The following is a 26,720-nucleotide window of genomic DNA, read 5'->3' as shown; positions in this document are numbered from 1 at the left end:
TGATTTGAAAAAAAAAACGCAAGTGTGAAACCAGCGACACTGGATGAGTGCAGCAGCTCGCTTCAAGTGTCGGTGTGGATGCACACAATGTGGCTGCAGGCTTGCTCTGACAACAGTTACCTGTCTGCTCTTAGATTCCCTTTGAACACTTTCAGTAAATGGAAGGGGTGAATGAGTAGACAGCATGTCTCTATATCACTAGGCCTCTCCTCACTAAAGCAATGGTTATGCCACCTATTTTAATCTCTTGATGACTTTGAAAAGCTGAAGGTGGTACAAAACGCTCAAAAGACTAAACCTGTGCGCAGCAAGTGCTGATGTTCATTCTTTTAGTGTTTAATTTTAAAAGAAATTTTACAGAGTAGATCTGCCCTAAATAGTAAAATAAAGTGTGACGTCAGTAAGGGGCGCAACCACAAAAAGTGCCTAGGGCAGCATGAAGGGCAAATACGGCCCTGCTTAAGAGACATTAACAAAATAATCTGTAATTGACAACAGTGGTTACATGGTTTGATGGCAAGTGATCTCTGCTGGGAAGTAAAGAGGAAGTGGGAGCACTGGAGCTTTGGTGCCAGGGCAATGTGGGAGTTATCAGAAAAGTAATAGTTTTCTTGTTGTTTCATACCACTTACTGCCTTAGCCTAAACTTGATCAGTCCGGGAAAACTCATAAGAGAGATTTAGACTGAGCTATATTAATTACACTTTAGATAAGGCATTTTCTGCAATATTTGTTTCTTATCATGTTCAGCTTTACAGGAAAATAAACACCAAGGAAAATAAATCATCCATACCCTAATAGGACACTAAGGAGCCTACTATGTTAGCTACTATTTCTATCCAGAAGGAATCTTAGAACATTGATTAAATGAGAGATACCCTGTCAAAATAAAATAAGCATGGTAACTCTTTTAGCATTACCTGAAAGCCTGGTGGGCCCGTTGCTCCTGGTTCTCCTCGTTCACCTGTAGGACCCTAGCAAATACATAAACTTATTCAAAACAAAAAAATGCATTTCAAATTCTAATTATTTGGATACAGTGAATATTGTATGCATTATGTTCAGTCTTCTGTAAATAATGACTACACTTTCGTGACATTAGAGTGTGACAGGTACCAATTGCCAGAATGGAAATGGTGGACACAAGCTAATGGCCCAGCATGGTGCTGCTCCACCCAAGAAAGCAAGGGACATATATCAAGAAGGAGACATGTTGTGGAAGTTGACAAGTGAAAGTGTGAGGCAAGACAAACTGTGGGTGCTAATGTTGAGGAGACAGATCAGAGAGGTGATGGAGATGCCAAGGAGGGTGGGAGCTGCTGAGTTGAAGAGCAATGATGGAATCTACTGATGAAGAGTTACGGGGAAAGGGGCAATCTGACAGCTATTAGAGATGAGTGAGTAACGTCAAAGAAGTAATTGTTCCTGTGTTGTATATTATAGCTGCAGCAAAACGGACTGCCTGTAGGTTGGACAAACCATCCTCTATACCACAGGTCAAGACTCTGACAGGTATCACTAGACTGTCCCACAATTGTTTATGTTTGTGATATGAAACCATCAAGGTTTGTGCCTTTATCTTAGCAGTCAAGAACTGTGCCTTAACTATTAGGCTTGTTGCTTCAGTGATAAAAAATGTGTAAAATCAATGATTCTCATACTTACATGTATGAGGCAATTATCAAAGGGCAGAGAAGTGACAACTGGTTATAAGTAGTATGATAAATAAGTCCAATAATAGAAATCTCTTCATTATCAAAAATGTGGTCTTCAGCAAAAGTTTTCTGAGTACTTACTGCTGCTCCTGGAGGACCCTGCTGTCCTTGGTCACCGCTCTTTCCTGGCAGACCCTAATAACAAATATTATAAATTAAATGATAAGACAAATAATAATAATGACTATTAAAATGTAACGTGTATAATGGCATACCTGTGGTCCCTGGGATCCAGGACCACCTCTTTCACCATTTTTACCGGGTGCTCCCTATACGAAAGCATGAAAGATTAGTTACTGCAATACTACTTATATATTGCTAAAATGTATAGAATTTTTACAATACATAAAATGAATACATAAAATGCTGGTGAGTACTTACCTCATTACCCTTAGGACCTGGGAAGCCCATGACTCCAGGCTGACCTCTAGGGCCTGGTGGACCAGGATTGCCTGAACGTCCAGATTCTCCAGTAGGACCCTTAAATACGAGAGTGAAATTATTATAAAGCATTACTATATCACAAATTTCATCTCACAGACCAGACACAAGAAATGAAGACAATTATACTTTTCCTTCCCCCAAATTAGATCATTAGTAAAATGAAAAAAAGTTTGGCCACGTGGCCATCATTTTCCTACTATGGACTGCAATGTCCGAACTGACAGCAAGTTTCCTGTCCTAAACTCAACAGCGTCATATAAGGTTGTTGGGTGAATGTCGGTCATATGACACCGGTCTTACTGTAACAATCATTATAAAAATATTACAGCTTTCAACGAGGTAGTGAACACTTACCGACGGTCCTGGTTTGCCGTCAGATCCAGGGCCTCCTGGACTTCCTGTAAGACCCTAAAATACAAAGTAAAATTTTGACAGAGATGTCACTTGCCATGTTTATTATGTTAAATATAATCATATTTAAATAATGAAATATACTGCTTTATAGCAGTACCAGTAATATGAATAATTGTTATTTTGATTGTATTTAAATCAAACAATATATACACTGAAATGCCGTGTGTGTATATATATATATATATATATATATATATATATATATACACATACATAAACACTAGCTATTGAACCCATTCTACGCCCGGGTGGCGAGCATTTATATTGGTATATGGTCTCCATCCTGATATGTGCTGCTCCCATCTTGCTCCCCCATCCTGTCATGTGCTGCTCCACCCTGCGCCCCCATCCTCTCATGTGCTGCTCCAACCTGCGTCCCCATCCTGTCATGTGCTGCTCCATCCTGCGTCCCCATCTTGTCATGTGCTGCTCCATCCTGCGCCCCCATCTTGTCATGTGCTGCTCCCATCCTGCACCCCATCATGTCATGTGCTGCTCTATCCTGCGCACCCATCCTGTCATGTGCAGCTCCATCCTGCGTCCCCATCCTGTCATGTGCTGCTCCATCCTGCGCCCCCATCCTGTCATGTGCTGCTCCACCCTACGCCCCCATGCTGTCATGTGCTGCTCCAACCTGCATCCCCATCCTGTCATGTGCTGCTCCATCCTGCGTCCCCATCCTGTCATGTGCCGCTCCATCCTGCGCCCCCGTCTTGTCATGTGCTGCTCCCATCCTGCACCCCTTCCTGTCATGTGCTGCTGCCATCCTGCACCCCCATCCTGTCATGTGTGCGCCCCCATTCTATCATGTGCTGCTCCCATCCTGCACCTCCATTCTGCCATGTGCTGCTTCCATCCTGTGCAACCATTCTGTCATGTGCTGCTCCCATCCTGCCCCCATCCTGTCATGTGGTGCTCCCATCGTGCACAACCATTCTGTCATGTGCTGTTCCCATCCTGCACCCCCATTTTGTCATGTGGTGCTCCCATCCTGCGCAACCATTCTGTCATGTGCTGCTCCCATCCTGTGCCCCCATTCTGTTGTAATGTGCTGCACCCATTCTGCCTGTTCCTGTTTCCATTCTGCCATATGTTGCTCTCATCTTTCTCTCTCTCTGGCTCTACTGCCCGAGTGCGGCTGTGCTGAGTGCGGCTGTGCTGATTGCGACTGTGTTGAGTGCGACTGTGCTGAGTTTGGCTGTGCTGAGTACGGCTATACTGCCTGAGTGCGGCTATACAGAGTGCAGTTGAGCTGCCTGAGTGCGGCTTTAATGCTTGAGTGTGGCTATACTGAGTGTGGCTGTACTGCCTGAGTGCGTCTATACTGCCTGAGTGCAGCTATCCTGCCTGAGTGAGGCTATACTGCCTGACGCGGCTATACTGCCTGAGCGCGGCTATACCAAGTGCAGTTGAACTGCCTGAGTGCGGCTGTACTGCCTGAGTGCGGCTATACTGAGCGCGGCTGTGATGAAGACCCGTGGAAGCGTGGCAGCGTGAAACGGCCGTCGTCTTGTGATATCACGTTTCTCCCTGTTGTTCCTGCAATTTACATGTGGTCATAATAAAGAATGAATATTAGCAGATGGTGAGTGCCCACTCTTCTTCTACGATTTTGCAACTTTATGGACTTTTTTTCCGTTGCAGCACCCGATTTCTGCAATTGGCATATACGCTGGATATCTGACACATGTGTATAGGTGTATTCACTAACAGCTTCTGCAGCAATCTGTTTTTTCTTTACTTTTTTGGCTGAGTGCAGTTGAACTGCCTGGGTGCGGCTGCACTGCCTGAGTGCGGCTATACTGAGTGTGGCTGTACTGCCTGAATGCGGCTATACTGAGCGCGTCTGTACTGCCTGAGTGCGGCTATACTGAGTGCAACTGTACTGCCTGAGTGCGGCTGTACTGCCTGAGTGCGGCTTTACAGAGCGCACCTGTACTGCCTGAGTGCGGCTATACTGAGTGCGGCTTTACTTCCTGAGTGCGGCTATACTGAGCATGGCTGTACTGCCTGAGTGCGGCTATAATGAGCGCGGCTGTATTGCCTGAGTGTGGCTATATTGAGTGTGGCTGTACTGCCTGAATGCGGCTATACTGAGCGCGGCTGTGATGAAGACCCGTGGAAGCGTGGCAGCGTGAAACGGCAGTCGTCTTGTGATATCACGTTTCTCCCTGTTGTTCCTGCAATTGACATGTGGTCATAATAAAGAATGAATATTAGCAAATGGTGAGTGCCCACTCTTCTTCTACGATTTTGCAACTTTATGGACTTTTTTCCGTTGCAGCACCCGATTTCTGCAATTGGCATATACGCTGGATATCTGACACATGTGTATAGGTGTATTCACTAGCAGCTTCTGCAGCAATCTGTTTTTTCTTTACTTTTTTTGGCTGAGTGCAGTTGAACTGCCTGAGTGCGGCTGTACTGCCTGAGTGCGGCTATACTGAGCGTGGCTGTACTGCCTGAATGCGGCTATACTGAGCGCTTCTGTACTGCCTGAGTGCGGCTATACTGAGTGCGACTGTACTGCCTGAGTGCGGCTATACTGAGTGTGGCTGTACTGCCTGAGTGCGGCTATACAGGGTGCGGCTGCACTGCCTGAGTGCGGCTATACTGAGCATGGCTTTACTGCCTGAGTGTGGCTATACTGAGCGCGGCTGTACTGCCTGAGTGCGGCTATAATGAGCGCGGCTATATTGCCTGAGTGTGGCTATATTGAGTGCGGCTGTACTGCCTGAGTGCGGCTATACTGAGTGCGACTTTACTGCCTGATTGCAGCTATACTGAGCGCGGCTGTACTGCCTGAGTGCGGCAATAATGAGCGCAGCTGGATTGCCTTAGTGTGGCTATATTGAGTGTGGCTGTACTGCCTGAGTGCGGCTATACTGAGTGCGACTGTACTGCCTGAGTGCGGCTATACTGAGTGTGGCTGTACTGCCTGAGTGCGGCTATACTAAGCGTGGCTGAGCTGCATTAGTTCGACTATACTGAGCGCGGCTATGCTGTCTGAGTGCGGCTATACTGAGCGTAGCTGTACTGCGTGAGTGCGGCTGAGTGTGGCTGTAAGGCTTGAGTGCAGCCAACTGTGGCTGTACTGTGTGAGTGCGGCAGAGTGTGGCTGTACTGTGCGAGTGTGGCTGAATGTGGCTCTACTGCGTGAGTGCGGCTGAGTGTGGTTCTACTGCGTGAGTGCAGCTGAGTGTGGCTGTACCACGCGAGTGTGGCTGAGTGTGGCTCTACTGCGTGAGTGCGGCTGAGTGTGGCTGTACTGCATGAGTGCGGCTGAGTGTGGCTGTACTGCGTGAGTGCGGCTGAGTGTGGCTGTACTGCGTGAGTGCAGCTGAGTGTGGCTGTACTGTGTGAGTGCGGCTGCATGTGGCTGTACTGTGTGAGTGCGGCTGAGTGTGGCTGTTCTGCATGAGTGTGGCTGAGTGTGGCTGTACTGCATGGGTGTGGCTGTACTGCATGAGTGTGGCAGAGTGTGGCTGTACTGTGTGAGTGTGGCTGTACTGAGTGGCTGTACTGCGTGAGTGCGGCTGAGTGTGGCTGTTCTGCATGAGTGTGGCTGTACTGCATGGGTGTGGCTGTACTGCATGAGTGTGGCTGAGTGTGGCTGTACTGTGTGAGTGTGGCTGTACTGAGTGGCTGTACTGTGTGAGTGCGGCTGAGTGTGGCTGTACTGCGTGAATGCGGCTGAGTGTGGCTTTACTGCTTGAGTGCGGCTGAGTGTGGCTGTACTGTCTGAATGCGGCTGAGTGTGGCTGTACTGCATGGGTATGGCTGTACTGCGTGAGTGCGGCTGCATGTGGCTGTACTGCGTGAGTGCGGCTGAGTGTTGCTCTACTGTGCGAGTGTGGCTGTACTGTATGAGGGCGGCTGAGTGTGGCTGTACTGAGTGTGGCTGTAGTGCGTGAGTGCGGCTGTACTGTGTGAGGGTGGCTGTACTGTGTGAGTGTGGCTGTACTGTGAGAGTGTGGCTGTACTGTGTGAGTGCAGCTGAATATGGCTGTACTGCGTGAGTACGGCTGAGTGTGGCTGTACTACGTGAGTGTGGCTGAATGTGGCTGTACTGTGTGAGTGTGGCTGTACTGTGTGGCTCTACAGTGTAAGTGCGGCTGAGTGTGGCTGTACTGCGCATTGTGGCTGAGTGTGGCTGTAATGTGCGGGTGGGACTGTACTGTGTGAGTGCGGCTGAGTGTGGCTGTACTGTGTGAAAGTGGCTGAGTGGCTCTACTGCGTGAGTGCGGCTGAGTGTGGCTGAAATGTGTGAGTGTGGCTATAGTGCGTGAGTGCAGCTGAGTGTGGCTGTACTTCGTGAGTGCGGCTGAGTGTGGCTGTACTGCGTGAGTGCGGCTGAGTGTGGCTGTACTGTGTGAGTGTGGCTGTACTGTGTGAGTGTGGCTGTACTGTGTAAGTGTGGCAGAGTGTGGCTGTACTGTGTGTGGCTCAATGTGGCTGTACTGTGTGAGTGTGGCTGAGTGTGGCTGTACTGCATGGGTGTGGCTGTACTGTGTGAGTGCGGCTGAGTGGCTCTACTGTGCGAGTGTGGCTGTACTGTGTGAGTGTGGCTGTACTGTGTGAGTGCAGCTAAGTATGGCTGTACTGCATGAGTACGGCTGAGTGTGGCTGTACTACGTGAGTGTGGCTGAGTGTGGCTGTACTGTGTGAGTGTGGCTGTACTGTGTGGCTGTACTGTGTGAGTGCAGCTGAGTGTGGCTGTACTGCGCAAGTGCGGCTGAGTGTGGCTGTACTGTGTGAGTATGGCTATACTGTGTGAGTGTGGCTGTACTGTGGGGCTGTACTGTGTGAGTGCGGCTGAGTGTGGCTGTAGTGTGTGAATGCGGCTGAGTGTGGCTGTTCTGCATGAGTGTGGCTGAGTGAGGCTGTACTGCATGGGTGTGGCTGTACTGCGTGAGTGCAGCTGCATGTGGCTGTTCTGCATGAGTGTGGCTGAGTGTGGCTGTACTGCATGGGTGTGGCTGTACTGCGTGAGTGCGGCTGAGTGTGGATGTACTGCGTGAGTGCGGCTGAGTGTGGCTATACTGTGTGAGTATGGCTGTACTGTGTGAGGGCGGCTGAGTGTGGCTGTACTGCATGTGGCTGAGTGCGGCTTTACTGTGTGAGGGTGGCTGTACTGTGTGAGTGTGACTTTACTGCTTGAGTGCGGCTGAGTGTGGCTGTACTGTGTGAATGTGGCTGAGTGTGGCTGTTCTGCATGAGTGTGGCTGAGTGTGGCTGTACTGCATGGGTGTGGCTGTACTGCGTGAGTGTGGCTGCATGTGGCTGTACTGCGTGAGTGTGGCTGAGTGTGGCTGTTCTGCATGAGTGTGGCTGAGTGTGGCTGTACTGCATGGGTGTGGCTGTACTGCGTGAGTGCGGCTGAGTGTGGATGTACTGCATGAGTGCGGCTGAGTGTTGCTCTACTGTGCGAGTGTGGCTGTACTGTATGAGGGCGGCTGAGTGTGGCTGTACTGAGTGTGGTTGTAGTGCGTGAGTGCGGCTGTACTGCGTGAGTGCGGCTGAGTGTGGCTCTACTGTGTGAGTATGGCTGTACTGTGTGAGGGCGGCTGAGTGTGGCTGTACTGCGTGTGGCTGAGTGCGGCTTTACTGTGTGAGGGTGGCTGTACTGTGTGAGTGTGGCTGTACTGCGTGCGTGCGGGTGTGTGGCTGTACTGTGTGAGTGTGGCTGTACTGTGTGAGTGTGGCTGTACTTTGTGAGTGCAGCTGAGTATGGCTGTGCTGCGTGAGTACGGTTGAGTGTGGCTGTACTACGTGAGTGTGGCTGAGTGTGGCTGTACTGTGTGAGTGTGGCTGTACTGTGTAAGTGCGGCTGAGTGTGGCTGTACTGCGTGAGTGCGGCTGAGTGTGGCTGTACTGCGCAGTGTAGCTGAGTGTGGCTGTACTGTGTGAGTGCGGCTGAGTGTGGATGTACTGCGTGAGTGCGGCTGAGTGTGGCTCTACTGTGCGAGTGTGGCTGTACTGTGTGAGTGTGGCTGTACTGTGTGAGTGCAGCTAAGTATGGCTGTACTGCGTGAGTACGGCTGAGTGTGGCTGTACTACGTGAGTGTGGCTGAGTGTGGCTGTACTATGTGAGTGTGGCTGTACTGTGTGGCTGTACTCTGTGAGTGCGGCTGAGGGTGGCTGTACTGCGCAAGTGCGGCTGAGTGTGGCTGTACTGTGCGAGTGTGGCTGTACTGTGTGAGTGTGGCTGTACTGTGGGGCTGTACTGCGTGAGTGCGGCTGAGTGTGGCTGTACTGCGTGTGGCTGAGTGCGGCTTTACTGTGTGAGGGTGGCTGTACTGTGTGAGTGTGGCTGTACTGCGTGCATGCGGGTGTGTGGCTGTACTGTGTGAGTGTGGCTGTACTGTGTGAGTGTGGCTGTACTTTGTGAGTGCAGCTGAGTATGGCTGTGCTGCGTGAGTACGGTTGAGTGTGGCTGTACTGTGTGAGTGTGGCTGTACTGCGTGCATGCGGGTGTGTGGCTGTACTGTGTGAGTGTGGCTGTACTGTGTAAGTGTGGCTGAGTGTGGCTGTACTGCGCAGTGTAGCTGAGTGTGGCTGTAATGTACGAGTGGGGCTGTACTGTGTGAGTGCGGCTGTACTGTGTGACTGTGGCACAGTGTGGCTGTACTGTGTGTGGCTCAGTGTGGCTGTACTGTGTGAGTGCGGCTGAGTGTGGATGTACTGCGTGAGTGCGGCTGAGTGTGGCTCTACTGTGCGAGTGTGGGTGTACTCTGTGAGTGTGGCTGTACTGTGTGAGTGCAGCTGAGTATGGCTGTACTGCACGAGTACGGCTGAGTGTGGCTGTACTATGTGAGTGTGGCTGAGTGTGGCTGTACTGTGTGAGTGTGGCTGTACTGTGTGGCTGTACTGTGTGAGTGCGGCTGAGTGTGGCTATACTAAGCAAGTGCGGCTGAGTGTGGCTGTACTGTGTGAGTGTGGCTATGCTGTGTGAGTGTGGCTGTACTGTGGGGCTGTACTGTGTGAGTGCGGCTGAGTGTGGCTGTACTGCGTGAATGCGGCTGAGTGTGGCTTTACTGCTTGAGTGCGGCTGAGTGAGGCTGTACTGTGTGAGTGTGGCTGAGTGTGGCTGTACTGTGTGAGTGTGGCTGTACTGTGTGGCTGTACTGTGTGAGTGCGTATGAGTGTGGCTGTACTGCGTGTATGTGGCTGAGTGTCGCTTTATTGCTTGAGTGCGGCTGAGTGTGGCTCTACTGTGCGAGTGCAGCTGAGTGTAGCTCTACTGTGCGAGAGCGGCTGAGTGTGGCTGTACTGTGTGAGTGTGGCTGTACTGTGTGAGTGCGGCTGAGTGTGGCTGTACTGCGTGTGGCTGAGTGTGGCTGTACTGAGTGACTGTGGCTGTACTGAGTGAGTGTTGCTGTACTATGTGAGAGCGGCTGTACTCTGTGAGTGCGGCATAGCGTGGCTGTACTGTGTGAGTGTGGCTGTACTGCGTGAGTGTGGCTGTACTGTGTGAGTGTGGCTGTACATACTGCTTAAGTGCAGATATACTGAGTGTGGCTGTACTGTGTGAGTACGGCTGAGTGTGGCTGTACTGAGCGAGTGTGGCTGTACTGCGTGAGTGCGGCTGAGTGTGGCTCTACTGCGTGAGTGCGGCTGAGTGTGGCTCTACTGTGCGAATGTGGCTGAGTGTGGCTGTACTGCGTGAGTGCAGCTTAGTGGGGCTGTACTGCGTGAGTGTGGCTGAGTGTGGCTGTACTGAGTGAGTGTGGCTGAGTGTGGCTCTACTGCGTGAGTGCGGCTGAGTATGGCTGTACTGTGTGAGTGTGGCTGAGTGTGGCTGTAATGCGTGAGTGCTGCTGAGTGTGGCTGTACTGCGTGAGTGCGGCCGAGTGTGGCTGTAATGCGTGAGTGCAAGTGTGACTGTACTGTGTGAGTGTGGCTGTACTTTGTGAGTGCGGCTGTACTGCGTGTGGTTGAGTGTGGCTGTACTATGTGATTGCGGCTGAGTGTGGCTGTACTGTGTGAGTGTGGCTGTACTGTGTGAGTGCGGCTGCATGTGGCTGTACTGTGTGAGTGCGGCTGAGTGTGGCTGTACTGTGTGAATGTGGCTGTACTGTGTGAGTGCGGCTGCATGTGGCTGTACTGCGTGAGTGCGGCTGAGTGTAGCTGTACTGCATGAGTGTGGCTATACTGCATTGATGTGGCCGTACTGCGTGAGTGCGGCTGAGTGTGGATGTACTGCGTGAGTACGGCTGAGTGTGGCTTTACTGCGTGAGTGCTGCTGAGTGTGGCTCTACTATGCGAGGGTGGCTGTACTGTGTGAGGTTGGCTGAGTGTGGCTGTACTGCGTGTGAATGTACTGTGTGAGTGCGGCTGAGTGTGGCTGTACTGTGCAAGTGGGGCTGAGTGTGGCTGTACTGTGAGAGTGCGGCTGAGTGTGGATGTACTGTGTGAGTGTGGCTGTACTGTGTGGCTGTGCTGTGTGAGTGCGGCTGAGTGTGGCTGTACTGCGTGAATGCCGCTGAGTGTGGCTTTACTGCTTGAGGGCGGCTGAGTGTGGCTGTACTGTGTGAGTGAGGCTGAGTGTGGCTGTACTTTGTGGCTGTACTGTGTGAGCGTGGCTGTACTGTGTGAGTGCGGCTGAGTGTGGTTGTACTGCATGCGTTCGGGTGTTTGGCTGTACTGCGTGAGTGTGGTTGTACTGTGTGAGTGTGGCTGTACTGTGGGAGTGCAGCTGAGTATGGCTGTACTGCGTGAGTACGGCTGAGTATGGCTGTACTACGTGAGTGTGGCTGTACAGTGTTGCTGTACTGTGTGAGTGCGGCCGAGTGTAGCTGTACTGTGTGAGTGCAGCTGAGTGTGGCTGTAATGCGTGAGTGCTGCTGAGTGTGGCTGTACTGAGTGAGTGTGGCTGAGTGTGGCTCTACTGCGTGAGTGCGGCTGAGTATGGCTGTACTGTGTGAGTGTGGCTGAGTGTGGCTGTAATGCGTGAGTGCTGCTGAGTGTGGCTGTACTGCGTGAGTGCGGCCGAGTGTGGCTGTAATCCATGAGTGCAAGTGTGACTGTACTGTGTGAGTGTGGCTGTACTTTGTGAGTGTGGCTGTACTGCGTGTGGTTGAGTGTGGCTGTACTATGTGATTGCGGCTGAGTGTGGCTGTACTGTGTGAGTGTGGCTGTACTGTGTGAGTGCGGCTGCATGTGGCTGTAATGCTTGAGTGCGGCTGAGTGTGGCTGTACTGTGTGAATGTGGCTGTACTGTGTGAGTGCGGCTGCATGTGGCTGTACTGCGTGAGTGCGGCTGAGTATAGCAGTACTGCATGAGTGTGGCTGAGTGCGGCTGAGTGTAGCTGTACTGCATGAGTGTGGCTGTACTGCATTGATGTGGCCGTACTGCGTGAGTGCGGCTGAGTGTGGATGTACTGCGTGAGTACGGCTGAGTGTGGCTTTACTGCGTGAGTGCTGCTGAGTGTGGCTCTACTATGCGAGGGTGGCTGTACTGTGTGAGTGCGGCTGAGTGTGGCTGTACTGTGCAAGTGGGGCTGAGTGTGGCTGTACTGTGAGAGTGCGGCTGAATGTGGCTATACTGTGTGAGTGTGGCTGTACTGTGTGGCTGTGCTGTGTGAGTGCGGCTGAGTGTGGCTGTACTGCGTGAATGCCGCTGAGTGTGGCTTTACTGCTTGAGGGCGGCTGAGTGTGGCTGTACTGTGTGAGTGTGGCTGAGTGTGGCTGTACTTTGTGGCTGTACTGTGTGAGCGTGGCTGTACTGTGTGAGTGCGGCTGAGTGTGGTTGTACTGCATGCGTTCGGGTGTTTGGCTGTACTGCGTGAGTGTGGTTGTACTGTGGGAGTGCAGCTGAGTATGGCTGTACTGCGTGAGTACGGCTGAGTATGGCTGTACTACGTGAGTGTGGCTGTACTGTGTGAGTGTGGCTGTACAGTGTTGCTGTACTGTGTGAGTGCGGCCGAGTGTGGCTGTACTGTGAGTGCGGCTGAGTGTGGCTGTACTGTGTGAGTGTGGCTGTACTGTGTGAGTGTGGCTGCATGTGGCTGTAATGCTTGAGTGCGGCTGAGTGTCGCTGTACTGTGTGAATGTGGCTGTACTGTATGAGTGCGGCTGCATGTGGCTGTACTGCGTGAGTGCGGCTGAGTATAGCAGTACTGCATGAGTGTGGCTGAGTGGGGCTGTACTGCATAAGTGTGGCTGTACTGCGTGAGTGCGGCTGAGTGTGGCTCTACTGCGCGAGTGCGGTTGAGTGTGGCTCTACTATGCGAGTGTGGCTGTACTGTGTGAGGGCGACTGAGTGTGGCTGTACTGTGTGATTGCGGCTGAGTGTGGCTGTACTGTGTGAGTGCAGCTGAGTGTGGCTGTACTGCGTGAGTACGGCTGAGTGTGGCTGTACTGAGTGAGTGTGGCTGAGTGTGGCTCTACTGCGTGAGTGCGGCTGAGTATGGCTGTACTGTGTGAGTGTGGCTGAGTGTGGCTGTAATGCGTGAGTGCTGCTGAGTGTGGCTGTACTGCGTGAGTGCGGCCGAGTGTGGCTGTAATCCATGAGTGCAAGTGTGACTGTACTGTGTGAGTGTGGCTGTACTTTGTGAGTGTGGCTGTACTGCGTGTGGTTGAGTGTGGCTGTACTATGTGATTGCGGCTGAGTGTGGCTGTACTGTGTGAGTGTGGCTGTACTGTGTGAGTGCGGCTGCATGTGACTGTAATGCTTGAGTGCGGCTGAGTGTGGCTGTACTGTGTGAATGTGGCTGTACTGTGTAAGTGCGGCTGCATGTGGCTGTACTGCGTGAGTGCGGCTGAGTATAGCAGTACTGCATGAGTGTGGCTGAGTGCGGCTGAGTGTAGCTGTACTGCATGAGTGTGGCTGTACTGCATTGATGTGGCCGTACTGCGTGAGTGCGGCTGAGTGTGGATGTACTGCGTGAGTATGGCTGAGTGTGGCTTTACTGCGTGAGTGCTGCTGAGTGTGGCTCTACTATGCGAGGGTGGCTGTACTGTGTGAGTGCGGCTGAGTGTGGCTGTACTGTGCAAGTGGGGCTGAGTGTGGCTGTACTGTGAGAGTGCGGCTGAATGTGGCTATACTGTGTGAGTGTGGCTGTACTGTGTGGCTGTGCTGTGTGAGTGCGGCTGAGTGTGGCTGTACTGCGTGAATGCCGCTGAGTGTGGCTTTACTGCTTGAGGGCGGCTGAGTGTGGCTGTACTGTGTGAGTGTGGCTGAGTGTGGCTGTACTTTGTGGCTGTACTGTGTGAGCGTGGCTGTACTGTGTGAGTGCGGCTGAGTGTGGTTGTACTGCATGTGTTCGGGTGTTTGGCTGTACTGCGTGAGTGTGGTTGTACTGTGGGAGTGCAGCTGAGTATGGCTGTACTGCGTGAGTACGGCTGAGTATGGCTGTACTACGTGAGTGTGGCTGTACTGTGTGAGTGTGGCTGTACAGTGTTGCTGTACTGTGTGAGTGCGGCCGAGTGTGGCTGTACTGTGAGTGCGGCTGAGTGTGGCTGTACTGTGTGAGTGTGGCTGTACTGTGTGAGTGTGGCTGCATGTGGCTGTAATGCTTGAGTGCGGCTGAGTGTCGCTGTACTGTGTGAATGTGGCTGTACTGTATGAGTGCGGCTGCATGTGGCTGTACTGCGTGAGTGCGGCTGAGTATAGCAGTACTGCATGAGTGTGGCTGAGTGGGGCTGTACTGCATAAGTGTGGCTGTACTGCGTGAGTGCGGCTGAGTGTGGCTCTACTGCGCGAGTGCGGTTGAGTGTGGCTCTACTATGCGAGTGTGGCTGTACTGTGTGAGGGCGACTGAGTGTGGCTGTACTGTGTGATTGCGGCCGAGTGTGGCTGTACTGTGAGTGCGGCTGAGTGTGGCTGTACTGTGTGAGTGTGGCTGTACTGTGTGAGTGTGGCTGCATGTGGCTGTAATGCTTGAGTGCGGCTGAGTGTCGCTGTACTGTGTGAATGTGGCTGTACTGTATGAGTGCGGCTGCATGTGGCTGTACTGCGTGAGTGCGGCTGAGTATAGCAGTACTGCATGAGTGTGGCTGAGTGGGGCTGTACTGCATAAGTGTGGCTGTACTGCGTGAGTGCGGCTGAGTGTGGCTCTACTGCGCGAGTGCGGTTGAGTGTGGCTCTACTATGCGAGTGTGGCTGTACTGTGTGAGGGCGACTGAGTGTGGCTGTACTGTGTGATTGCGGCTGAGTGTGGCTGTACTGTGTGAGTGCAGCTGAGTGTGGCTGTACTGCGTGAGTACGGCTGAGTGTGGCTGTACTGAGTGAGTGTGGCTGAGTGTGGCTCTACTGCGTGAGTGCGGCTGAGTATGGCTGTACTGTGTGAGTGTGGCTGAGTGTGGCTGTAATGCGTGAGTGCTGCTGAGTGTGGCTGTACTGCGTGAGTGCGGCCGAGTGTGGCTGTAATCCATGAGTGCAAGTGTGACTGTACTGTGTGAGTGTGGCTGTACTTTGTGAGTATGGCTGTACTGCGTGTGGTTGAGTGTGGCTGTACTATGTGATTGCGGCTGAGTGTGGCTGTACTGTGTGAGTGTGGCTGTACTGTGTGAGTGCGGCTGCATGTGACTGTAATGCTTGAGTGCGGCTGAGTGTGGCTGTACTGTGTGAATGTGGCTGTACTGTGTGAGTGCGGCTGCATGTGGCTGTACTGCGTGAGTGCGGCTGAGTATAGCAGTACTGCATGAGTGTGGCTGAGTGCGGCTGAGTGTAGCTGTACTGCATGAGTGTGGCTGTACTGCATTGATGTGGCCGTACTGCGTGAGTGCGGCTGAGTGTGGATGTACTGCGTGAGTACGGCTGAGTGTGGCTTTACTGCGTGAGTGCTGCTGAGTGTGGCTCTACTATGCGAGGGTGGCTGTACTGTGTGAGTGCGGCTGAGTGTGGCTGTACTGTGCAAGTGGGCCTGAGTGTGGCTGTACTGTGAGAGTGCGGCTGAATGTGGCTATACTGTGTGAGTGTGGCTGTACTGTGTGGCTGTGCTGTGTGAGTGCGGCTGAGTGTGGCTGTACTGCGTGAATGCCGCTGAGTGTGGCTTTACTGCTTGAGGGCGGCTGAGTGTGGCTGTACTGTGTGAGTGTGGCTGAGTGTGGCTGTACTTTGTGGCTGTACTGTGTGAGCGTGGCTGTACTGTGTGAGTGCGGCTGAGTGTGGTTGTACTGCATGCGTTCGGGTGTTTGGCTGTACTGCGTGAGTGTGGTTGTACTGTGGGAGTGCAGCTGAGTATGGCTGTACTGCGTGAGTACGGCTGAGTATGGCTGTACTACGTGAGTGTGGCTGTACTGTGTGAGTGTGGCTGTACAGTGTTGCTGTACTGTGTGAGTGCGGCCGAGTGTGGCTGTACTGTGAGTGCGGCTGAGTGTGGCTGTACTGTGTGAGTGTGGCTGTACTGTGTGAGTGTGGCTGCATGTGGCTGTAATGCTTGAGTGCGGCTGAGTGTCGCTGTACTGTGTGAATGTGGCTGTACTGTATGAGTGCGGCTGCATGTGGCTGTACTGCGTGAGTGCGGCTGAGTATAGCAGTACTGCATGAGTGTGGCTGAGTGGGGCTGTACTGCATAAGTGTGGCTGTACTGCGTGAGTGCGGCTGAGTGTGGCTCTACTGCGCGAGTGCGGTTGAGTGTGGCTCTACTATGCGAGTGTGGCTGTACTGTGTGAGGGCGACTGAGTGTGGCTGTACTGTGTGATTGCGGCTGAGTGTGGCTGTACTGTGTGATTGCGGCTGAGTGTGGCTGTACTGTGTGAGTGCAGCTGAGTGTGGCTGTACTGCGTGAGTACGGCTGAGTGTGGCTGTACTACGTGAGTATGGCTGAGTGTAGCTGTACTGTGTGAGTGTGGCTGTACAGTGTGGCTGTACTGTGTGAGTGCAGCTGAGTGTGGCTGGACTGCGCAAGTGCGGCTGAGTGTGGCTGTACTGCGCAAGTGCGGCTGAGTTTGGCTGTACTGTTTGAGTGTGGCTGAGTGTGGCTGTACTGTTTGAGTGTGCCTGTACTCTGTGGCTGTTCTGTGTGAGTACGGCTGAGTTTGGCTGTACTGCGTGAATGCGGCTCAGTGTGGCTTTACTGCTTGATCGCGGCTGTGGGTGGCTGTACTGTGTGAGTGTGGCTGAGTGTGGCTGTACTGTGTGAGTGCAGCTGAGTGTGGCTGTACTGTTTGAGCGTGACTGTACTGTGTGAGTGCGGCTGAATGTGGCTGTACTGCGTGCGTTCAGGAGTGTGGCTGTACTGCATGAGTGTGGCTGTACTGTGTGAATGTGGCTGTACTGTGGGAGTGCAGCTGAGTGTGTCTGTACTGCTAGAGTACGGCTGAGTATGGCTGTACGACGTGAGTTTGGCTGAGTGTGGCTGTACTGTGTGAGTGTGGCTGTACAGTGTGGCTGTGCTGTGTGAGTGCAGCTGAGTGTGGCTGTACTGTGTGTGGGTGGCTGTACTGTGTGGCTGTACTGTGTGAGTACGGCTGAGTGTGGCTGTACTGCGTGAATGCGGCTGAGTGTGGCTTTACTGCTTGGGTGCGGCTGAGTGTGGCTGTACTGTGTGAGTGTGGCTGAGTGTGGCTGTACTGCATGATTGCTGCCGAGTGTGGCTTTACTGCTTGAATGCGGCTGAGTGTTGCTCTACTGTGCGAGTGCGGCTGAGCATGGCTCTACTGTGCGAGAGATGCTGAGTGTGGCTGTACTGTGTGGCTGTACTGTGTGAGTGCAACTAAGTGTGGCTGTACTGTGTGTGGGTGGCTGTACTGTGTGGCTGTACTGTGTGAGTACGGCTGAGTGTGGCTGTACTGCGTGAATGCCGCTGAGTGTGGCTTTACTGTGTGAGTGTGGCTGAGTGTGGCTGTACTGTGTGAGTGCGGCTGAGTGTGGCTGTACTGCGTGTGGCTGAGTGTGGCTGTACTGAGTGAGTGTGGCTGTACTGTGTGAATGTGGCTGTACTGTGTGGGTGTGACTGTACTTACTTCCTGAGTGCAGATACACTGAGTGCAGCTGTAATGCCTGAGTGCGGCTGAGTGTGGTTGTACTGCCTGAGTGAGGCTATACTGAGCGTGGCTGTACTGAATGAGTGCGGCTGAGTGTGGCTGTACTGTGTGAATGTGGCTGTACTGTGTGAGTGCGGCTGCATGTGGCTGTACTGCGTGAGTGCGGCTGAGTGTAGCTGTACAGCATGAGTGTGGCTGAGTGGGGCTGTACTGCATAGGTGTGACTGTACTGCGTGAGTGCGGCTGAGTGTGACTCTACTGCGCGAGTGCGGTTGAGTGTGGCTCTACTATGCGAGTGTGGCTGTACTGTGTGAGGGCGGCTGAGTGGCTGTACTGCATGTGGCTGAGTGTGGCTGTACTGTGTGATTGCGGCTGAGTGTGGCTGTACTGTGTGAGCGCGGCTGTACTGTATGAGTGCAGCTGAGTGTGCCTGTACTGCGTGCGTTCGGGTGTGTGGCTGTACAGCGTGAGTGTGGCTGTACTGTGTGAGCGCGGCTGTACTGTATGAGTGCAGCTGAGTGTGCCTGTACTGCGTGCGTTCGGGTGTGTGGCTGTACAGCGTGAGTGTGGCTGTACTGTGTGAGTGTGGCTGTACTGTATGAGTGCAGCTGAGTGTGGCTGTACTGTGTGAGTACGGCTGAGTGTGGCTGTACTACGTGAGTATGGCTGAGTGTAGCTGTACTGTGTGAGTGTGGCTGTACAGTGTGGCTGTACTGTGTGAGTGCAGCTTAGTGTGGCTGTACTGCGCAAGTGCGGCTGAGTGTGGCTGTACTGCGCAAGTGCGGCTGAGTGTGGCTGTACTGTTTGAGTGTGGCTGAGTGTGGCTGTACTGTGTGAGTGTGCCTGTACTGTGTGGCTGTGCTGTGTGAGTGTGGCTGTACTCTGTGGCTGTACTGTGTGAGTGCAGCTGAGTGTGGCTGTACTGCGTGAGAGTGGCTGTACTGTGTGAGTGTGGCTGTACTGTGGGAGTGCAGCTGAGTATGGCTGTACTACGTTAGTTTGGCTGAGTGTGGCTGTACTGTGTGAGTGTGGCTGTACAGTGTGGCTGTACTGTGTGAGTGCAGCTGAGTGTGGCTGTACTGCGCAAGTGCGGCTGAGTGTGGCTGTACTGTGTGAGTGTGGCTGTACTGTGTGTGGGTGGCTGTACTGTGTGGCTGTACTGTGCGAGTACGGCTGAGTGTGGCTGTACTGCGTGAATGCGGCTGAATGTGGCTTTACTGCTTGAGTGCGGCTGAGTGTGGCTGTACTGTGTGAGTGTGGCTGAGTGTGGCTGTACTGTGTGAGTGTGGCTGTACTGCGTGAGTACGGCTGAGTGTGGCTGTACTACGTGAGTATGGCTGAGTGTAGCTGTACTGTGTGAGTGTGGCTGTACAGTGTGGCTGTACTGTGTGAGTGCAGCTTAGTGTGGCTGCACTGCGCAAGTGCGGCTGAGTGTGGCTGTACTGCGCAAGTGCGGCTGAGTGTGGCTGTACTGTTTGAGTGTGGCTGAGTGTGGCTGTACTGCGTGTGGCGGAGTGTGGCTGTACTGAGTGAGTGTGGCTGTACTGTGTGAATGTGGCTGTACTGAGTGAGTGCGGCTGTACTGTGTGAGTGCGGCTGTACTGTGTGAGTGCGGCTGAGTGTGGCTGTACTGTGTGAGTGTGGCTGTACTGTGTGAGTGTGGCTGTACTGCGTGAGTGTGGCTGTACTTACTTCCTGAGTGCAGATACACTGAGTGCAGCTGTAATGCCTGAGTGCGGCTGAATGTGGCTGTACCGCCTGAGTGAGGCTATACTGAGCGTGGCTGTACTGAATGAGTGCGGCTGAGTGTGGCTGTACTGCGTGAGTGCGACTGAGTGTGGCTGTACTGTGTGAGTGCGGCTGAGTGTGGCTGTACTGTGCGAGTGTGGCTATACTGCGTGAGTGCGGCTGAGTGTGGCTGTACTCTGCGAGTGTGGCTGAGTGTGGCTGTACTGTGCGAGTATGGCTGTACTGTGTGAGTACGGCTGAGTGTGGCTGTACTGCGTGAGTGTGGCTGTACTGCGTGAGTGTGGCTGAGTGTGGCTATACTGCGTGAGTGCGGCTGAGTGTGGCTGTACTGTGTGAGTGCGGCTGAGTGTGGCTGTAATGCGTGAGTGCTACTGAGTCTGGCTGTACTGCGTGATTGCGGCCGAGTGTGGCTGTACTGTGTGAGTGTGAGTGTGGCTGTACTGCGTGTGGCTGAGTGTAGCTGTAATGCATGAGTGTGGCTGAGTGTGGCTCTATTGCGTGAGTGCGGCTGAGTGTAGCTGTACTGTGTGAGTGCGGCTGAGTGTGGCTGTGATGCGTGAGTGCGGCTGAGTGTAGCTGTACAGCATGAGTGGGGCTGAGTGGGGCTGTACTGCATAGGTGTGACTGTACTGCGTGAGTGCGGCTGAGTGTGACTCTACTGCGCGAGTGCGGCTGAGTGTGGCTGTACTGTGTGAGCGTGGCTGTACTGTGTGAGTGTGGCTTTACTGCTTGAGTGCGGCTGAGTGTGGCTGTACTGTGTGAGTGTGGCTGAGTGTGGCTGTACTGTGTGTGGGTGGCTGTACTGTGTGGCTGTACTGCGTGATTGCGGCCGAGTGTGGCTTTACTGCTTGAATGCAGCTGAGTGTTGCTCTACTGTGCGAGTGCGGCTGAGTGTGGCTCTACTGTGCGAGAGAGGCTGAGTGTGGCTGTACTGTGTGAGTGTGGCTGTACTGTATGAGTGCGGCTGAGTGTGGCTGTACTGCGTGTGGCGGAGTGTGGCTGTACTGAGTGAGTGTGGCTGTACTGTGTGAATGTGGCTGTACTGAGTGAGTGCGGCTGTACTGTGTGAGTGCGGCTGTACTGTGTGAGTGCGGCTGAGTGTGGCTGTACTGTGTGAGTGTGGCTGTACTGTGTGAGTGTGGCTGTACTGCGTGAGTGTGGCTGTACTTACTTCCTGAGTGCAGATACACTGAGTGCAGCTGTAATGCCTGAGTGCGGCTGAATGTGGCTGTACCGCCTGAGTGAGGCTATACTGAGCGTGGCTGTACTGAATGAGTGCGGCTGAGTGTGGCTGTACTGCGTGAGTGCGACTGAGTGTGGCTGTACTGTGTGAGTGCGGCTGAGTGTGGCTGTACTGTGCGAGTGTGGCTATACTGCGTGAGTGCGGCTGAGTGTGGCTGTACTCTGCGAGTGTGGCTGAGTGTGGCTGTACTGTGCGAGTATGGCTGTACTGTGTGAGTACGGCTGAGTGTGGCTGTACTGCGTGAGTGTGGCTGTACTGCGTGAGTGTGGCTGAGTGTGGCTATACTGCGTGAGTGCGGCTGAGTGTGGCTGTACTGTGTGAGTGCGGCTGAGTGTGGCTGTAATGCGTGAGTGCTACTGAGTCTGGCTGTACTGCGTGATTGCGGCCGAGTGTGGCTGTACTGTGTGAGTGTGAGTGTGGCTGTACTGCATGTGGCTGAGTGTAGCTGTAATGCATGAGTGTGGCTGAGTGTGGCTCTATTGCGTGAGTGCGGCTGAGTGTAGCTGTACTGTGTGAGTGCGGCTGAGTGTGGCTGTGATGCGTGAGTGCGGCTGAGTGTAGCTGTACAGCATGAGTGTGGCTGAGTGGGGCTGTACTGCATAGGTGTGACTGTACTGCGTGAGTGCGGCTGAGTGTGACTCTACTGCGCGAGTGCGGCTGAGTGTGGCTCTACTATGCGAGTGTGGCTGTACTGTGTGAGGGCGGCTGAGTGGCTGTACTGCCTGTGGCTGAGTGTGGCTGTACTGTGTGATTGCGGATGAGTGTGGCTGTACTGTGTGAGCGCGGCTGTACTGTGTGAGTGCAGCTGAGTGTGGCTGTACTGCGTGCGTTCGGGTGTGTGGCTGTACAGCGTGAGTGTGGCTGTACTGTGTGAGTGTGGCTGTACTGTGTGAGTGCAGCTGAGTGTGGCTGTACTGTGTGAGTGTGCCTGTACTGTGTGGCTGTGCTGTGTGAGTGTGGCTGTACTGTGTGGCTGTACTGTGTGAGTGTGGCTGAGTGTGGCTGTACTGTGTGAGCGTGGCTGTACTGCGTGCGTTCGGGTGTGTGGCTGTACTGCGTGAGAGTGGCTGTACTGAGTGAGTGTGGCTGTACTGTGGGAGTGCAGCTGAGTGTGGCTGTACTACATTAGTTTGGCTGAGTGTGGCTGTACTGTGTGAGTGTGGCTGTACAGTGTGGCTGTACTGTGTGAGTGCAGCTGAGTGTGGCTGTACTGCGCAAGTGCGGCTGAGTGTGGCTGTACTGTGTGAGTGTGGCTGAGTGTGGCTGTACTGTGTGAGTGTGGCTGTACTGCGTGAGTACGGCTGAGTGTGGCTGTACTACGTGAGTATGGCTGAGTGTAGCTGTACTGTGTGAGTGTGGCTGTACAGTGTGGCTGTACTGTGTGAGTGCAGCTTAGTGTGGCTGTACTGCGCAAGTGCGGCTGAGTGTGGCTGTACTGCGCAAGTGCGGCTGAGTGTGGCTGTACTGTTTGAGTGTAGCTGTACAGCATGAGTGTGGCTGAGTGGGGCTGTACTGCATAGGTGTGACTGTACTGCGTGAGTGCGGCTGAGTGTGACTCTACTGCGCGAGTGCGGTTGAGTGTGGCTCTACTATGCGAGTGTGGCTGTACTGTGTGAGGGCGGCTGAGTGGCTGTACTGCATGTGGCTGAGTGTGGCTGTACTGTGTGATTGCGGCTGAGTGTGGCTGTACTGTGTGAGCGCGGCTGTACTGTATGAGTGCAGCTGAGTGTGCCTGTACTGCGTGCGTTCGGGTGTGTGGCTGTACAGCGTGAGTGTGGCTGTACTGTGTGAGTGTGGCTGTACTGTATGAGTGCAGTTGAGTGTGGCTGTACTGTGTGAGTACGGCTGAGTGTGGCTGTACTACGTGAGTATGGCTGAGTGTAGCTGTACTGTGTGAGTGTGGCTGTACAGTGTGGCTGTACTGTGTGAGTGCAGCTTAGTGTGGCTGTACTGCGCAAGTGCGGCTGAGTGTGGCTGTACTGCGCAAGTGCGGCTGAGTGTGGCTGTACTGTTTGAGTGTGGCTGAGTGTGGCTGTACTGTGTGAGTGTGCCTGTACTGTGTGGCTGTGCTGTGTGAGTGTGGCTGTACTCTGTGGCTGTACTGAGTGAGTGCAGCTGAGTGTGGCTGTACTGCGTGAGAGTGGCTGTACTGTGTGAGTGTGGCTGTACTGTGGGAGTGCAGCTGAGTATGGCTGTACTACGTTAGTTTGGCTGAGTGTGGCTGTACTGTGTGAGTGTGGCTGTACAGTGTAGCTGTACTGTGTGAGTGCAGCTGAGTGTGGCTGTACTGCGCAAGTGCGGCTGAGTGTGGCTGTACTGTGTGAGTGTGGCTGTACTGTGTGTGGGTGGCTGTACTGTGTGGCTGTACTGTGCGAGTACGGCTGAGTGTGGCTGTACTGCGTGAATGCGGCTGAATGTGGCTTTACTGCTTGAGTGCGGCTGAGTGTGGCTGTACTGTGTGAGTGTGGCTGAGTGTGGCTGTACTGTGTGAGTGTGGCTGTACTGCGTGAGTACGGCTGAGTGTGGCTGTACTACGTGAGTATGGCTGAGTGTAGCTGTACTGTGTGAGTGTGGCTGTACAGTGTGGCTGTACTGTGTGAGTGCAGCTTAGTGTGGCTGCACTGCGCAAGTGCGGCTGAGTGTGGCTGTACTGCGCAAGTGCGGCTGAGTGTGGCTGTACTGTTTGAGTGTGGCTGAGTGTGGCTGTACTGTGTGAGTGTGCCTGTACTGTGTGGCTGTGCTGTGTGAGTGTGGCTGTACTGTGTGGCTGTACTGTGTGAGTGCGGCTGAGTGTGGCTGTACTGTGTGAGCGTGGCTGTACTGTGTGAGTGTGGCTTTACTGCTTGAGTGCGGCTGAGTGTGGCTGTACTGTGTGAGTGTGGCTGAGTGTGGCTGTACTGTGTGTGGGTGGCTGTACTGTGTGGCTGTACTGCGTGATTGCGGCCGAGTGTGGCTTTACTGCTTGAATGCAGCTGAGTGTTGCTCTACTGTGCGAGTGCGGCTGAGTGTGGCTCTACTGTGCGAGAGAGGCTGAGTGTGGCTGTACTGTGTGAGTGTGGCTGTACTGTGTGAATGTGGCTGTACTGAGTGAGTGCGGCTGTACTGTGTGAGTGCGGCTGTACTGTGTGAGTGCGGCTGAGTGTGGCTGTACTGTGTGAGTGTGGCTGTACTGTGTGAGTGTGGCTGTACTGCGTGAGTGTGGCTGTACTTACTTCCTGAGTGCAGATACACTGAGTGCAGCTGTAATGCCTGAGTGCGGCTGAATGTGGCTGTACCGCCTGAGTGAGGCTATACTGAGCGTGGCTGTACTGAATGAGTGCGGCTGAGTGTGGCTGTACTGCGTGTGGCGGAGTGTGGCTGTACTGAGTGAGTGTGGCTGTACTGTGTGAATGTGGCTGTACTGAGTGAGTGCGGCTGTACTGTGTGAGTGCGGCTGTACTGTGTGAGTGCGGCTGAGTGTGGCTGTACTGTGTGAGTGTGGCTGTACTGTGTGAGTGTGGCTGTACTGCGTGAGTGTGGCTGTACTTACTTCCTGAGTGCAGATACACTGAGTGCAGCTGTAATGCCTGAGTGCGGCTGAATGTGGCTGTACCGCCTGAGTGAGGCTATACTGAGCGTGGCTGTACTGAATGAGTGCGGCTGAGTGTGGCTGTACTGCGTGAGTGAGGCTATACTGAGCGTGGCTGTACTGCGTGAGTGCGACTGAGTGTGGCTGTACTGTGTGAGTGCGGCTGAGTGTGGCTGTACTCTGCGAGTGTGGCTGAGTGTGGCTGTACTGTGCGAGTATGGCTGTACTGTGTGAGTACGGCTGAGTGTGGCTGTACTGCGTGAGTGTGGCTGTACTGCGTGAGTGTGGCTGAGTGTGGCTATACTGCGTGAGTGCGGCTGAGTGTGGCTGTACTGTGTGAGTGCGGCTGAGTGTGGCTGTAATGCGTGAGTGCTACTGAGTCTGGCTGTACTGCGTGATTGCGGCCGAGTGTGGCTGTACTGTGTGAGTGTGAGTGTGGCTGTACTGCGTGTGGCTGAGTGTAGCTGTAATGCATGAGTGTGGCTGAGTGTGGCTCTATTGCGTGAGTGCGGCTGAGTGTAGCTGTACTGTGTGAGTGCGGCTGAGTGTGGCTGTGATGCGTGAGTGCGGCTGAGTGTAGCTGTACAGCATGAGTGTGGCTGAGTGGGGCTGTACTGCATAGGTGTGACTGTACTGCGTGAGTGCGGCTGAGTGTGACTCTACTGCGCGAGTGCGGCTGAGTGTGGCTGTACTGTGTGAGCGTGGCTGTACTGTGTGAGTGTGGCTTTACTGCTTGAGTGCGGCTGAGTGTGGCTGTACTGTGTGAGTGTGGCTGAGTGTGGCTGTACTGTGTGTGGGTGGCTGTACTGTGTGGCTGTACTGCGTGATTGCGGCCGAGTGTGGCTTTACTGCTTGAATGCAGCTGAGTGTTGCTCTACTGTGCGAGTGCGGCTGAGTGTGGCTCTACTGTGCGAGAGAGGCTGAGTGTGGCTGTACTGTGTGAGTGTGGCTGTACTGTATGAGTGCGGCTGAGTGTGGCTGTACTGCGTGTGGCGGAGTGTGGCTGTACTGAGTGAGTGTGGCTGTACTGTGTGAATGTGGCTGTACTGAGTGAGTGCGGCTGTACTGTGTGAGTGCGGCTGTACTGTGTGAGTGCGGCTGAGTGTGGCTGTACTGTGTGAGTGTGGCTGTACTGTGTGAGTGTGGCTGTACTGCGTGAGTGTGGCTGTACTTACTTCCTGAGTGCAGATACACTGAGTGCAGCTGTAATGCCTGAGTGCGGCTGAATGTGGCTGTACCGCCTGAGTGAGGCTATACTGAGCGTGGCTGTACTGAATGAGTGCGGCTGAGTGTGGCTGTACTGCGTGAGTGAGGCTATACTGAGCGTGGCTGTACTGCGTGAGTGCGACTGAGTGTGGCTGTACTGTGTGAGTGCGGCTGAGTGTGGCTGTACTCTGCGAGTGTGGCTGAGTGTGGCTGTACTGTGCGAGTATGGCTGTACTGTGTGAGTACGGCTGAGTGTGGCTGTACTGCGTGAGTGTGGCTGTACTGCGTGAGTGTGGCTGAGTGTGGCTATACTGCGTGAGTGCGGCTGAGTGTGGCTGTACTGTGTGAGTGCGGCTGAGTGTGGCTGTAATGCGTGAGTGCTACTGAGTCTGGCTGTACTGCGTGATTGCGGCCGAGTGTGGCTGTACTGTGTGAGTGTGAGTGTGGCTGTACTGCGTGTGGCTGAGTGTAGCTGTAATGCATGAGTGTGGCTGAGTGTGGCTCTATTGCGTGAGTGCGGCTGAGTGTAGCTGTACTGTGTGAGTGCGGCTGAGTGTGGCTGTGATGCGTGAGTGCGGCTGAGTGTAGCTGTACAGCATGAGTGTGGCTGAGTGGGGCTGTACTGCATAGGTGTGACTGTACTGCGTGAGTGCGGCTGAGTGTGACTCTACTGCGCGAGTGCGGCTGAGTGTGGCTGTACTGTGTGAGCGTGGCTGTACTGTGTGAGTGTGGCTTTACTGCTTGAGTGCGGCTGAGTGTGGCTGTACTGTGTGAGTGTGGCTGAGTGTGGCTGTACTGTGTGTGGGTGGCTGTACTGTGTGGCTGTACTGCGTGATTGCGGCCGAGTGTGGCTTTACTGCTTGAATGCGGCTGAGTGTTGCTCTACTGTGCGAGTGCGGCTGAGTGTGGCTCTACTGTGCGAGAGAGGCTGAGTGTGGCTGTACTGTGTGAGTGTGGCTGTACTGTATGAGTGCGGCTGAGTGTGGCTGTACTGCGTGTGGCGGAGTGTGGCTGTACTGAGTGAGTGTGGCTGTACTGTGTGAATGTGGCTGTACTGAGTGAGTGCAGCTGTACTGTGTGAGTGCGGCTGTACTGTGTGAGTGCGGCTGAGTGTGGCTGTACTGTGTGAGTGTGGCTGTACTGTGTGAGTGTGGCTGTACTGCGTGAGTGTGGCTGTACTTACTTCCTGAGTGCAGATACACTGAGTGCAGCTGTAATGCCTGAGTGCGGCTGAATGTGGCTGTACCGCCTGAGTGAGGCTATACTGAGCGTGGCTGTACTGAATGAGTGCGGCTGAGTGTGGCTGTACTGCGTGAGTGCGACTGAGTGTGGCTGTACTGTGTGAGTGCGGCTGAGTGTGGCTGTACTGTGCGAGTGTGGCTATACTGCGTGAGTGCGGCTGAGTGTGGCTGTACTCTGCGAGTGTGGCTGAGTGTGGCTGTACTGT

General features: G+C 53.8%; 1 protein-coding gene across 1 annotated transcript in view; it reads right to left on the bottom strand.

Moving 5' to 3' along the window:
* The window catches only part of COL3A1 (collagen type III alpha 1 chain), a 335,593-nt gene that overhangs the window by 92,746 nt on the left and 216,127 nt on the right, over nt 1–26,720 (bottom strand). Inside the window, exons 23-27 of the mRNA XM_069733786.1 lie at nt 2,514–2,567; nt 2,097–2,195; nt 1,931–1,984; nt 1,797–1,850; nt 921–974 (exon numbers count right to left, since the gene is read on the bottom strand). Coding sequence (XP_069589887.1) covers nt 921–974; nt 1,797–1,850; nt 1,931–1,984; nt 2,097–2,195; nt 2,514–2,567 — 315 coding nt within the window. The remainder of the gene's footprint in view (nt 1–920; nt 975–1,796; nt 1,851–1,930; nt 1,985–2,096; nt 2,196–2,513; nt 2,568–26,720) is intronic.

The sequence above is a fragment of the Ranitomeya imitator genome, chromosome 7 (genome assembly GCF_032444005.1).
Source record: "Ranitomeya imitator isolate aRanImi1 chromosome 7, aRanImi1.pri, whole genome shotgun sequence".
NCBI classification, from domain to species: Eukaryota; Metazoa; Chordata; class Amphibia; order Anura; family Dendrobatidae; genus Ranitomeya; species Ranitomeya imitator.
The sequence above is the reverse complement of the archived record's forward strand: the minus strand, read 5'-3'. Positions and strand labels throughout refer to the sequence as shown.